This window comes from Chionomys nivalis, chromosome 4 (genome assembly GCF_950005125.1).
Source record: "Chionomys nivalis chromosome 4, mChiNiv1.1, whole genome shotgun sequence".
Taxonomy (NCBI): domain Eukaryota; kingdom Metazoa; phylum Chordata; class Mammalia; order Rodentia; family Cricetidae; genus Chionomys; species Chionomys nivalis.
The window spans coordinates 52,613,446-52,627,555 of record NC_080089.1 but is presented as its reverse complement, the minus strand read 5'-3'; the positions used below and the strand labels follow the sequence as shown (position 1 = coordinate 52,627,555).

Genomic DNA, 14,110 nt, shown 5'->3' with positions numbered 1-14,110 from the left:
CCAGGACAGCCAGGGATACATAGAGAAACCCTGTCTTGAACCCTCCGCCCCCCAAGAAAACCACCCCACAAATCCAAAAATCTGTTTATTTTCCCCACACAAAAATTAACGTTTTCTTAATTACGTTGTGTTTTGGGAAGTAGCAGGTATATATAAAAATGAAAATAATTACTCAGCTTTACCACTCTGAACAAAACCACATTAAAATTTCTATGTGTACTGTTCAGATTATCCTGTGTCTGTGTCTGGAGTCCAGTGTGTAGCGACTCTTAAAGGATGTATTTCAACTCACTCCAGTTCAAAACCCATTGAGTCTGGATCCCATGTGTCTGGGCAAGGCCAGGACTGCCATGCAGCTGAGAATGACTTTGACCAGTTACATCTGGTCCATACTGGTCCAAACTGGTCCAAACAGTTCATTTTGTGATCAGCACTGTAAAGTAAGGCTGTGTGAATGTCAGTTCAGTGCTTCATAAATTTTATACAGTTTTATGTTAACTGATACAAAATTATATAATTTTTGTTTTTAGTCCTTTTAACATTACACTTGCTTTATGAATAGCAGTCTTAGGTGTGAATTTGTGTTCTCTCTCTCCCTCAAGATATATGATCTTACTCTGTACCTCAGGCTACCCCAGAACTTGCCTAGATTGTCCATAAAATATCAGTCCTGTCTGCCTCTACACCCAGCATCATTTTGTTTTTTTTTTTTTAAAATAAATTTTTTTTTTCATTTTTTTGGAGGTCCAGTCAGGTTGCCTTGGCTATAAAAGATCGCTTTTAATTAGATTCTTAAAAGAAAATTACTTTCTTTTAAACAAATTATAGCCACGGGATACCCAATAGTATATTTCAAACTCCAAAGTAGCATTTCTGCAGGATCTTGCTACTGAAGCCATAGCTCCGTGCAGTGCCACACAGATTGGGAGGCATCAGTAGGCAGATTTCTGTGAGTCTGAGGGGCAACCCCCACTACATAGTAACAGCCAGGGTTACCTAGTGACCCCGGCACAAAACAAAAGGCAAGAAAGAAATTTAATTTAATGTATAAAGTAATTCTGTGAGTGTGTTGTGGTTTTTTTCAGAGTTACATTTGATGTTTTCGCTGATGGACAAAGTTCCTAATGGAATAGACCCGATGTTGAAGGATTTGGAGGAGCACATCATTAGTGCTGGCCTGGCAGACATGGTGGCGGCTGCTGAGACCATCACTACTGTAAGTTCCTTAGATGGCGGGAGTCGTGCGTGTCCAGCATCGCGTCTCAGGTTGGGGTTGAAACAGCAAAACAGTAATTTGGAATATTTTTCAGTTTTACTTTTAAGAAAAGAAATCTTCCCAATTTTAAATTAAAGCCTTAGTCTTTTTTAGAATATTACTTTGTTGTTTCATATATTTTCCCTTTTAAAAGATGAAATGCAAAACATTTTTCCCAGGACTCCGAGAAGTACGTGGAGCAATTGCTTACTCTGTTTAATAGATTCAGCAAACTTGTCAAAGAAGCTTTTCAAGATGATCCTCGTTTCCTTACTGCAAGAGATAAGGTAATGTTTCTCTGAGGACGTTTGTGTAAAAGTGCACATCACTAAAGTTGGCTCAACGAGCAGTGTCATCATGTTGCTAAGCTGAGAACTAGAAGTGTGGGCAGCAGCTCACTTACAGCAGTTTATTATTCAGTTCCTTCCAGTAAGCTGCAGGTACCTGTGAACTGGATTCACCCAGTGAGCTGCTCCCTCCTTAGTTTTTCATGAGCATTGCCCCTTTGTCTTGAAGGTTTCTGATATTTGAATTTTTATTCATCCTTTTAAGACCTTCCCTGCTCTACACCACTGTTCTCCATACCTCATCCCAAGCAGAGTTATTTATTTTGAGGGGGAGTGAGGTTGTGTGTGCCAAGCCACATGTGAGTAGAGAAGTCAACAGACAACTTCCCAGAGATGTTTTTCTCAAAATGAGGGAGGGCATCAGGGTCAGCAGCTGCCTTTACCTGTGTTGATGCTTCCATCCTCCGGCCTTGGAGCTCCTGGAGTGGCTTTCAGATTGTCTTTGCTTTCCATGGGAGCATTCTCAGTGAAATGGGAGAACATATCATTTGTGGGGAATGGGCCTGAGTATTTTCTCTAGAACTCTTAAAAGTAGAAGAGAGGTCCCACCACAGCACACATGTACTGTCTGTGCCTACCCCCACCCCAGTAGTGATAAAGTTTAAAGAAGTGCTGAGTCATTTAGATGGATGTACTAGTAAAAATAAAAGAGCATATACTTAATTTTGCAGCCTTCATCCAATTCCAGGACACACACACACAAAAAAAAAAACCTGAGAAAACATCTGGTTCATGTTAATTTGTTTCTTTGTATATTTTAAATATTAAATGTCATTCTATTTCAAATTGGGTTCTTTTTACAGGCATATAAAGCAGTTGTTAATGATGCTACCATATTTAAACTTGAATTACCTTTGAAGCAGAAAGGGTAAGCTTCTACATTCTTTAAAAAATAATTCTTTGGGAGACACATTACTGGGGTGCTGGGTGATCAAGGTGCTTTGTTTCCCTGGTAAGTTTGGACTTTTCTTAGGTTTGCTTTTAAGTTCTAATTGTTGGTATTATTTGTTATTGAGAAAAGGTCTGTGTGCCAGGATGCTCTCAAGCCCCCTGTGTAGCCAAGGAGGAGCTTAAAAGACTGCTAATCTTTCTGTCTCTTCTCCTGAGTGCTAGGATTACAGATTCTGGGCACCTAGCCTGGTTTGTTCTATGCTGAGAATTTAACCAAGGGCTTTTTATGTGCTAAATACTCTACCAACTGAGCTACATGCTTTGACCTTAGATTTACAGCTGTTTGTGAGTCACTATGTGCGCGCTCACGATCAATCCTTTGGAAGAGCAGCCATTGCTCCATAACCTCTTTAATTTTTGAATTTGTTTTTTCACTGTGTAACCCTGGTTGACCTGGAACTTACTATGTAGATCAGGCTGGCCTGGTTACAGAAAGCCGCATTCTACCAGCGCTAAGATTAAAGGCCTGGGCCACCACACCTGACTTTCTTTGAATTTAAGAAAGTTTGCCTACAGAGACCCTTGTTTCCAGCCTTGAAGTGCTTCCGTGTTGCTTTTCCTTGCTCGGTTTGGTTTTTGTTGTTGTTCTTAGAATATTTGCTACCTGCTGCTATTAGAACTCTTTTACCAAAATAATTGAATGTTTTGAGTGTTGGAAATACATTTTGTTCAGAGTCTTTAGAATCTCTGCCTGTTTTCCCTTTATTAGTTACCCAAAGTGTTTTATCATAATGATATAAAAGGGGAAATGAATTTTAATGTGAATTTTGAATCTCCTTGGTAAAGCATGTCTACCAAATAGATAGCCCTGGGTTTGACCTCCAGCTCAGAAGAAGTGGGCAGGTGAAGTAGTAAGAGAATGCACATACCATGAAGGCGGAGCCTGGAAACGAGCCAGAGCAGGGATGGGGAGTGGGCATGGCACACATGCACAAAATGTCAGAGTGAAGCCTGTATGTGGCCTGCCAGATGGTTAAACTGGAAGATATTGTCTGCCAAGCCAGATAATCTGAGTTCAATCCCCGAAGCCCACATGATAGGTGAGAGTTGACTTCTGCAAATTCTCTCTCTGATTTTCACATACCCGCACACATAAATAGATTAATTAAATAAGTAAAAGAAACCCATTACTTTCTATACTAACTTAAATTTTTAATTTTAATTTAAAAAGAAAATAAACCACAGGACAGTTGCCGTATATGCCTTTAATCCCAGCACTAGGGAGGCAGAGACAGGCGGATCTCTGAGAGTTGGGGGCCAGCCTGGTCTGACAGAGTGAGTTCCAGGATAGCCAGAGATACACAGCTAAAACTGTTTTGAAAAACAAAACAACAATAACAACAAAACTATTTCTTGTTGGTAAAGTGAATTGGTTTATACTAAGTAAAAATTAGAGAAAAATGGAAACTTGGAATTTGGACTAATCTGATCTTGACACAACATCTAGTAGTTCTAAGTCTCGCCAGTTACTGGATAGAATCCACTACACTTCATAGCTAAAAACTAGCATTTCATAGCAATGCTGGTGTGTGGTCTGTTCCTTTAATTCCTGAGGGTACAGGATCTTGAGTTTGAGGCCAGTCTAGACTTTATAGATCCTACCTCAAACATAATGTAAGAAAATAAATAATAAAAAATAAATCTTAAAAAATAAGTAATTGAAAAGGAAAAAGGCTTTATTGTGTTTTGTCAGTCCATCATGGCAGGGAGGGTATAACATTAGCTTGCATCAAGACAGGAGGAAACATTGGGGTACTACCAGGAGTGGGCCAGGGAAGAGACAGCTGTCTGGACACCCACGCCTACCCCAGCCTGCTGCCCTACTGTGTCCAGCGAGGCCACCTAACAACAGCCTCTGAGACTTCACTATCTGACTTCATACCAGAGACTGGAAACAGAGATTTGTCTCACAGACAAATCCAGCAGGTGCTTTACTAACAGGTGTTTCTCCGTGAAATCACATTGCCAACCAATATTAATTTACCACATAAAGTAAACCTGTAGTAGCATCCAGATTATATAGGGCATTCATCTGTGAGAAGGAATGAAGCGCTTGATGGTAGGCCTAGGTGTCTGCTGAGAAGAGCTGAAACAATCAGGTAAATGCTGGGAGAGCTGTTCTGATACTACAGAGCTACAGAAACAGATCAAGGAGCTTCCAGGGTCTCAGTTTCCCTGCTTTTCAAGAAATCTTGTTTGCCATAGGGCAATAGAGCTTTTGGTGGTCACGCTAGCTTAGAGTGACAGGGTTTCTCTGTGTAGCCCTAGCTGTCCTGGTGCTCTCTCTGTAGACCAGGCTGGTCTGGAACTCAGAGTTTCACCCGCCTCCCAAGTGCTGGAATTAAAGGTGTGCACCACCACCACCACCTACCTGACACTTCTTTTTTTTTTTTTTTAAATATTTATTTATTATGTATACAGTATTCTATCTGTTTGTATGCCTGCTGACCAGACCTCATTACAGATGGTTGTGAGCCACCATGTGGTTGCTGGGAGTTGAACTCAGGACCTTTGGAAGAACAGGCAGTGCTCTTAACCGCTGAGCCATCTCTCCAGCCCTACCTGACACTTCTTAAATGTAGTGATAAACCAGTTGAAGACTGATTCTTATCATAACTGCAGCATAGGTTGAATTAGCTCAGTTTATACTTTGATTAGTGATCAGCTCTTCCCATTGCAGACCAAAGGGTGAACCCACTGTTAACGTATGTCCTGTTGTTTGTGTCTTCACGATGCCCATTGACAGCTCATCACCAATGCTGTGGAGATGAAGAAAAATCATTTTAGAAGCAGATGCTCAGCTGATCATGATACTGTAGTAAAGAAAAACTGATTTTGTGTTTTTAGAGTGGGGTTGAAAACCCAGCCTGAATCGAAGTGCCCTGAGTTGCTCGCCAATTACTGTGACATGTTGTTAAGGAAAACACCATTAAGCAAAAAACTAACGTCTGAGGAGATTGAAGCAAAACTTAAAGAAGTGGTAAGTATATATATTTTTATGTTGTTATATAAACAGTGCATGTTTCCCTGTAGGCCAGCAGAGGGCACCATATCTTATTATAGATGGTTGTGAGCCACCATGTGGTTGCTAACAATTGAACTCAACCTTTGGGAGAGAAGTCAGTGCTCTTAACCTCTGAGCCATCTCTCCAGCCCCAGAAGTGATGTTTTTAATCAGTTTTTTTTTTAAATCATTAAAGACTTACTTCCTGTAAGGAGAAACTGTTGTATCAAAATCAATGTTCTACTCCAACAAAGTATGGAGATGTTATATGGGGGTCTATATAAATTCATCTAGGAAAACACGTCAAGGTAAGGCATATAGTCCTGAGCACGTTCAGTAAGTCTAACCAGGAAAGAAATATAGCAGGCATGCTTTGGGGCATACTTAGCCAAGGCATGAAGCGTATGTTTGAAGGATTAAAATGAGACATAGGAATGCTTGGGACCTGTTCAGCTTCTGTCTTTAGAATGCCATCCAGGAATGGGCATGTGTGTGTTTCTCTAGAAGTTTTAGCAGTGCCAGTAAGGAGAGGATGAGGATTCTTTTCCAAGGCAGCAGTGTCCTCCTGTGAAGGAAGAAATAGATATTTTGCTATATTTTATGTTCTTAAATAAACTAACTTAACTTTGGCTTAATGGATTTAGAAGTGCTTGCTCTGCAAGCATGAGGACCTGAATTTGGAACCTCAACACTTGTGTAAAAAAGCCAAAAGCTGAGGGGATGGAGAGATGGCTTAGTCATTAAGAGCATTGATTACTCTGCCAAAGGACCTGGATTCAATTCCTAGCTCCCACATGGCAGCTCACAGATGTCTGTGACTCCAGTTTCCAGAGCACTGGGCACCCATGGCAAAACACCAATGTATATAAAGTAAATATAAAATACAACTAAAGCCAAAAGCTGATTGTGGAGATGAGCAACTATAACTTAGCACTGGGGGTAAGCATTTGGCATAAAACAGGTGAATTCTAAGGCCTTCTGACTAGCCTTGTTGAGTCCATGAGAAACTCTCTCCCAGAAAAGGGGCTGGAGAGATGGCTCAGTAGTAAGGAACACTGGCTGTTCTTCCAGAGGACCAAGTTTTCAGCCATCTGTAACTCTAGTTCTAAAAGATCTAATATCCTCTTCAGGCCTCCACAGGCTCTGTATGCCTGTGGTACATGCAGGAACACCCATACACAGAAAATAAATAAATTTTAGAAAAGTGCAGAGAAACAGTGAAAAGTTCCAGGTGCCAGATGTCAACCTATGGCCTCCATATTGCACACATGTGCATATAACACAAAGAAATGAGTATTTATCTGTAAACAAAAGTTTTACAGTGTTACACTTTCATAAGGTATTTAGTTGTACCTAAAATTTTTTGTTCAATAGCTTCCTGAAAATACCATTTATTGTGTGTTCATACCCTTTCCCAAGTGTGGGCTCTTGCCCATGTATATGATGTTGGAGATTCAGGTGGGCCTGTGTGTGTTAGACAGACACTGTACCATTTAATTATATCTCCAGCCTTGTGCTTTTTAAGAATGGTTCTCTCTAATGTAGGTGGTTTACCTTAGCTCATTATCAGCCTGCCTCTGTCTCCTGAGTACTGGAGTTTTAACACTTCTGCCTCTGTCTTGATGCAGTAGGTGATTTTTCCCCCCCAAAGACAGGGTTTCTCTGCAGCATTAGAACCTGTCCTGGAACTCACTCTGTAGACAGGCTGGCCTCGAACCCACAGATACCCGCCTGTCTCTGCCTCTTGAGTACTGGGATTAAAGGCATGCGCCACCACCACCTGGCACATTAGGTCGGTTTCTGTTAAAGAACAAAAAGCAAGTGGAGCTTTTCACTCCTTTTTGTGAGAGCCTCAGATAGATGGGGACAAGTGAGAGTGTATGAAAGTTAGTTGTTGTTTTGTTGTTGGGGTCCTCCTCATTGTTGGTGAGTAAAATGATTGCCCAGGAGTGCAGAGGTGGGATCAGACAGAGGCCTAGAAAGATGATTGGTATCACAAAAGAAGAGACATAACTGCTGGTTTTCCCATAATGTATTCTTATCATGCATATATAAAATCTGAAAAACTTAGTAGTAGGAACTAAAAGATTAACTGGTTAAAATCTGAAATATACAGCCAGGCATGTAGCAGTTGGAGGCAGGTGGACCTCTGAGTTTGAGTTTAGCCTAGTCTACAGAGTGAGTTGCAGGACATCAGGACTACATAGAGAACCTGTCTTGTCTTAAAAAAAAAGTTTCAAATTTGTTAACTTTGTATTATAGGAGTTAATAGGCCTCTGTTTATGTTTTTGTAAATCTCCACATCTTGACCATTGGGGAATACAGGAAGGTCTACATGACACAAATGGCTGAGAACATAAGAATTTAAAATAACTTTGTCTTTTGTTCAGCTCTTGGTACTTAAATATGTACAAAATAAGGATGTCTTTATGAGGTATCATAAAGCTCATCTCACCCGACGTCTCATACTGGACATCTCTGCTGATAGCGAGATTGAAGAAAACATGGTGGAGTGGCTAAGAGTAAGTGCAGCAGTTCCTTCACGTTTTCTGTGGGTGGAGTCGGGTGGGGAGCAGGCATCAGAGGTAAAAGGATATACTTGCAGGAGTCTGCTTTCTCTTTCTACCTTTGAGTCCCAGGGATTGAATCAGATGATCAGGTCCTTCTGAAAGCACCTTTACCTGATTGGCCATCTTAATTGCCTAAAAGTATTTTTTTTGGGTTTTTTGTTTTTGTTTTTAATGTCTGTTTTTTTATATATATATATAGCACATGATTCACATGTGTAGTAAAATAATGTGTTTTTGTATCACTATTAGTATCAATTAGATTCATTTTATAAGAATATATGATCAAATATATAATATTGATCTAATAAAGTGATTTTTCTGAAGTCTTAAGCCTGCTTTATTTTTGCTGTTGAGCTTCCATTCACACCCTCTTTCAGTTTTAACTGAATTCATTTAAGCAGTATCCAGGGTGAAATGATCAACTCTTAACATGTCTTTGGTACTAGATACTTGGAACTATAGAAATATTTATAAATAAATTGCAGCCACTGTGTAGCGTGGCAGTGGTGATGCACACCTTCAATCCAGCACTTGGCAGGCAGAAGCAGGCGGATCTCTGTGAGTTTGAGACCCACCTGGTTTACAAGAGTTAGTTACAAGACAGGCTCCAAAGCTATAGAGAAACCCTGCCTTGAAAAAAAAAAACAATAAATAAATAAAATTGCAGCCGCTCTGATTTTACAAAAGGCTGCGAGTGATAATACATGCCTTTGTGTCAAGAAATGGAGGCTTAGAGGATCATTATCCTCTAATCTGTCAAAGCCATCCTCTGATAAATAGAGAGTTTGAGTTTGTTTTCTTTTTTAGGTTATTGATGAAGTCTAGGCCCTTAGGATGCTCTGACTCAGCTGTACTGATGTCCTTCTGTCAGTCTTTGTCCTGCTTTTCTGATTGAGCTGTTAAAGGTGTCATCCAGAGTTGAGCTGAGTTGGGAGCTGATTTTGTTCACATTGCAGAACTGAGTTCCATGCATCCTGGAATTTTTACAAAGCAAAGACTGTCTAAAACTATCCTGTTTATTTTCTAAGAATCAAATGTAATAGGTATTACATTATATTCTGATAAAGAGAAGAGAATGTTTTATTACAGCATAGGGATGAAGCTCAGAACTAGAGAACTTGCTTAGCATGCATTAGGCCCTGGATTCAGTCCCAGTGTGGGCCCATATTTTGGTTTTGGCATAGTAGCCATTAGCCCGGTTTGAGCTAGTCATATAGCTCAGTAGACAAGCTGTCGTTTTTTTTTAACAAAAGTTAGGATGTGTTGGATGTGTTGTTTTTAGTTTTTTTTGTTAGAATGTGGATTACCTGAGGAGAGATGTTGGCTAAAGCTAATGACTCAAGAGTTTTAGAGGTTTGGTGTTTTTTTTTTTTTTTTTTTTTTTTTGTTATTAAGAGGATGTCTTATAGAGATGTTAATTTATGGCCTATCTGATTGTTAGATGTGGACATGATCTAAGTCCAGGCATCTGGTTGCCTAGGAGACAGCCTAATGTGTTTTCCCCCACTGAATGTAGATATAAGATGTTCCGAGAATAAAGAGGGAATGCTGGCCTTTTCCAGGATGACCTTGTAAGCTGTGTCAGTTTTATTCCTCGCAACTCCGTTTCAGCCGGGTTAGGAAATCTATGTTGGACCCTCATGGGCTCCGACATCCCAGAACCTCAAATAATAAACAAGATTTTTCTTTTTTCTAAATAAGTTTTTTTCCCCTGTGGCCGGAGAGATGACTCAGTGGTTAAGAGCAGTAGCCGCTCCTCTAGAAAGCCCAGTTTCAATTCCCAGCACCCACATGGCAGCTCAAAACTGCTTTGACTCCAGTTCCAGAGGATTCGAGACCCTCACACAGACATATGTTCAGGCAAAACACCAATGCATATGAAAAAAAAAAATAAAGATTTATCAAGTGTGGTAATTTGGAAAAAAGAAAGAAAGAAAAAAAGATTTTATAAGTTTTTTTCCTATTGCTATGTCAAATTATATGGTTATTGTCTTTCTGTCTTTGGTTTTTGTAGGAAGTTGGTATGCCAGCAGATTATGTGAACAAGCTCGCCAGAATGTTCCAGGACATTAAAGTATCTGAAGACTTGAATCAAGCTTTTAAGGAAATGCACAAAAATAATAAGTTGGCATTACCAGGTATTATTTATAATTAAATGGAAGTGTGTTTTTAAGCTTAACAAAAGAGTATCTTCTTCAGTTATTTAAAGGCCAACCTGGTCTACAGAGGAGTGGATTCCAGGACAGACTTGGAAGCTTTACACAGAGAAACCCTGTCTCAAAAAAACAAAATACAAAAATTAATAATGGAAGGAAGGAAGGAAAGAAGGAGGGAGGGAGGGAGGGCTGGAGAGCTGCAGAGATGGCTCAGAGATTAAGAGCACTGGCTGTTCTTCCAGGGTCCTGAGTTCAATTCCCAGTACCCACATGGTGGCCCACAACCATCTATAATGAGATTTAGTGCACTCTTCTGCTGTGCAGGCATACATGCAGGCAGAACACAATAAATAAATCTTTTTTAAGAAAAGAAAGAAAAAAGTAAATATCAAAAGATTTTTATAAAATCCATCTCAGAGCTGCTTATCAAAATATGGTCTATGAATACTTATCTCAAAATATAAAAAGGACCCTTTTAACAAAAGCTTCATCCTTGTTTTTATTCCGTAAAATTTTACTTGTTAAGCCTGGCTGTGGTGACCCATGTCTTTAATCCCCAGCATTGGGAGGCATAGGCAGGTGAATCTCAAGTGAGTTTGAGGCCAGCCTGGTCTACAAAGTGAGTTCCAGAATAGTTGGGACTGTTATATAGAGAAACACTGTTTTGAAAACCAAAGCAAATTTTTTTTTTTAACTTGTTCAACTATAATTTCTGATTTTCTTACCTGCAGCTGATTCAGTTAATATAAAGATTCTGAATGCTGGTGCCTGGTCTAGAAGCTCTGAGAAAGTCTTTGTCTCACTTCCTACTGAACTGGAGGATTTGATACCTGAGGTAGAAGAATTTTATAAAAAAAATCATAGTGGTAGAAAATTACATTGGCATCATCTCATGTCAAATGGAATTGTAAGTACATGGGCTATTATTTGGGTGCTGGCAGGAGTTACCTAAGGGCTGGAGGGATGGCTCAATGGTTCAGTTCCCAGTGACTCCCAACTGTCTGGAACGCCAGTCCCAGAGAGCTGATGCCCTCTTTTGTCCTCTATGGATACTGCACATGTGTAGCGTGTAGGCATGTATACAAGCAAAACATACACATTTGCAAAATTATAGTAATTTTTTTTTTCAAGACAGGGTTTGTTTGTAGTTTTGGAGCTTGTCCTGGATCTAGCTCTTGTAGACCAGGCTGGCCTTGAACTCAGAGATCCGCCTGCCTCTGCCTCCCAGTGCTGGGGTTAAAGGCCTGTGCCACCACCGCCTAGTAAAAGTAAATATTGTTATAAAATAAAAGACAAAAAAAAAATGTTAAGAACAAAAATAATGGCTCTGTCCCTAGTTTTAGGTACACAGTTTTCAAGTTTCAGTGACTTGGGCTATAGAATCATTTTTTTAAAAGGTTTATTTATGTATTAAGTATTTATTTATGTATATGAGTGATATTTGCATATATGCCTGTGAGATAGAAGAGAGCATAAGACAAAAGAGGGCATCAGATCCCATTTTAGATGGTTGATAGTCACCATGTGGGTGTTGGGAATTGAACCCGTGTCCTGGAAGGGCAGCCAGTGCTCTAAACCACTGAGCCATTTCTTGAGCCCCTGACTGTAGAATTTTATCTGATCCCTAACTCTGTCAGCCTGCAAAAAGGAAGGAAAAGGAGGAGGTGAATATTTTTATCAGTTTCTACTTGAAACACATTGGACAGAATGAAGTCACATGACCTCATTGAAGCTGGTAGATGGGTTAGAGGGCTTCTAAAATTATTAACTATTAGGAAGGAAGAAAATTAGCAACCTATTTTCCCCTAGTCTGTCATGTACATATTACTAGATACTGGAGCAAGCTTCATGAAGAAATTACTTATTAAAGCCTCATTATCTGTTACAGATAACATTTAAGAATGAAGTAGGTCAGTATGATTTGGAAGTAACCACATTTCAGTTGGCTGTGTTGTTTGCATGGAACCAAAGGCCCAGAGAGAAAATAAGCTTTGAAAATTTAAAGCTTGCAACGGAACTCCCTGATGCTGAACTCAGAAGGACTTTATGGGTTTGTCTGCTCTTCTGTTTGTCGTGTTAGATAGTTGAGAATATGTGAATCACTTGTGTAACTAGAATTTTGGTGCTGAGAGTTAGATTCAGGGCCTTCCATACATTAGGCATGCATTCTACCACTGAACTACATACCGAAGCCATTGTAAAAAAAATTTTTTTAGGGGGGGGTGTGATTTAGGGGTTTTTGAGACAGGGTTTGTCTTTGTAGCTTTGACTGTCCTGGAACTCATTTTGTAGCACATGCTCTTTGAACTCAGCCTGACTCTGTCTTCCCAGTGCTAGGACTAAAAGGCATGTGCCACCACCCCACGGCTTTCTATTTTTTCCACTGTAAATTTTTTAATTCATAACACTCTGAATATGACTTTCAACTAAAAAAAATGCACAATATTGAGGAATCTATCGTTAAAAAGAAAGGAAGAAAGAAAGAAAAGAAAATTACCAAAGTAGAAAAGTACCTGAGAAAGAAAAGAGGGAGAGATTGAGTTACTTCGTTTTGGTTGATTTGTTTTAGTTCTTCTTGATTATAATTGCACTTCATGCTTACTCTATAATTCAAATTCTAGAATAAACTATTTCCAATGAGGAAACTGCCTGAATATCCCTCGCAGACAGGGTTCTATGACCGGCCAGTTTTTGACTCACTACAGTAGTAAAAGAACATTTATCACATTCTAGAACCAAATCTTTTTTCTCCTTTTTATAATCCATTTACTTTGCATGCACATAAAGCTGTTATGTTAAAGTTTGGCTTGCAGGTTTGTCTAGAAGTCATTGTTGCCTGGGTTGTAGAGTTGATCCTAGCACTCTTTATAACTTACTATGCTAATTGTATTTTTTTCCTCATAGTCCTTAGTAGCTTTTCCCAAGCTCAAACGGCAAGTTTTGTTGTACGAACCTCAAGTCAACTCCCCCAAAGACTTCACAGAAGGGACCCTCTTCTCCGTGAACCAGGAATTCAGCCTAATGTGAGGTTCATGTTGGTTGATTTAAAATAAAAGTACCATGCTGAATTTTAGTGCTTTGATTTTATTAAAATAATCATTTGACTTATGTGATGTTAAAAGCAATAACTGAATATTATCACTGTATTTGTATCATTTCATTTTTTTAATTTAAAAAGTATTAGAGACCAGAAGGTTGAGTGGGTGGGATAGTATAGCCTTATCCAGCAGAGCTATTTATCTGAAGACTCAGTCAGATACTGCTGAATATTATTGTTTCATGGCAATGTAGTTTGTTGAGAACAGTCACTAGCTAGCAGAGGCTATTCCTTGTTAGCAGGAATCAAAGAGCTTTGTGCATTTTTATTTGAAATAGTTTGTTACCTGAGCCCCCATAACAAGCCTGGGTGGGGTTGCTTAAAGGAAAGATTTATGTCGTGATTGTTACTAAACCCTTTAAGCAGCACTGGATGTTAATTTTTAGAATAATTCTAACTTCTGATATTGTACTGTAATAAGATGTTTAACACTTTCATATTTTTTTGCAGAAAAAATGCAAAAGTCCAGAAAAGGGGAAAAATAAATTTGATTGGACGCTTGCAGCTCACTACAGAAAGAATGAGAGAAGAAGAAAATGAAGGGATAGTTCAACTAAGAATATTAAGAACCCAGGTTTGTATAGGGAGAAAAGTCTAAATGTTTCAAAGCTTCTTTGAAAATTTTTTTCAAAAGTTAGGTGTGGTGGTACAGTCTTTCAACCTCAGCCCCTGAATTAATAACCATATAAGTTATTTATTTGTAAAGGAGAGCTAATGTGCATTTGACTGG

The 14,110-nt window shown here is 39.2% G+C and overlaps 1 protein-coding gene across 1 annotated transcript in view; it reads left to right on the top strand.

Moving 5' to 3' along the window:
- Cul5 (cullin 5) overlaps nucleotides 1-14,110 on the top strand; it is a 48,197-nt gene that overhangs the window by 28,778 nt on the left and 5,309 nt on the right. The window contains exons 9-18 of the mRNA XM_057767040.1: nucleotides 1,086-1,216; nucleotides 1,435-1,542; nucleotides 2,406-2,470; nucleotides 5,401-5,533; nucleotides 7,948-8,079; nucleotides 10,142-10,265; nucleotides 11,015-11,190; nucleotides 12,172-12,333; nucleotides 13,188-13,306; nucleotides 13,831-13,954. Of these exons, the coding sequence (XP_057623023.1) occupies nucleotides 1,086-1,216; nucleotides 1,435-1,542; nucleotides 2,406-2,470; nucleotides 5,401-5,533; nucleotides 7,948-8,079; nucleotides 10,142-10,265; nucleotides 11,015-11,190; nucleotides 12,172-12,333; nucleotides 13,188-13,306; nucleotides 13,831-13,954 (1,274 nt within the window). The remainder of the gene's footprint in view (nucleotides 1-1,085; nucleotides 1,217-1,434; nucleotides 1,543-2,405; nucleotides 2,471-5,400; nucleotides 5,534-7,947; nucleotides 8,080-10,141; nucleotides 10,266-11,014; nucleotides 11,191-12,171; nucleotides 12,334-13,187; nucleotides 13,307-13,830; nucleotides 13,955-14,110) is intronic.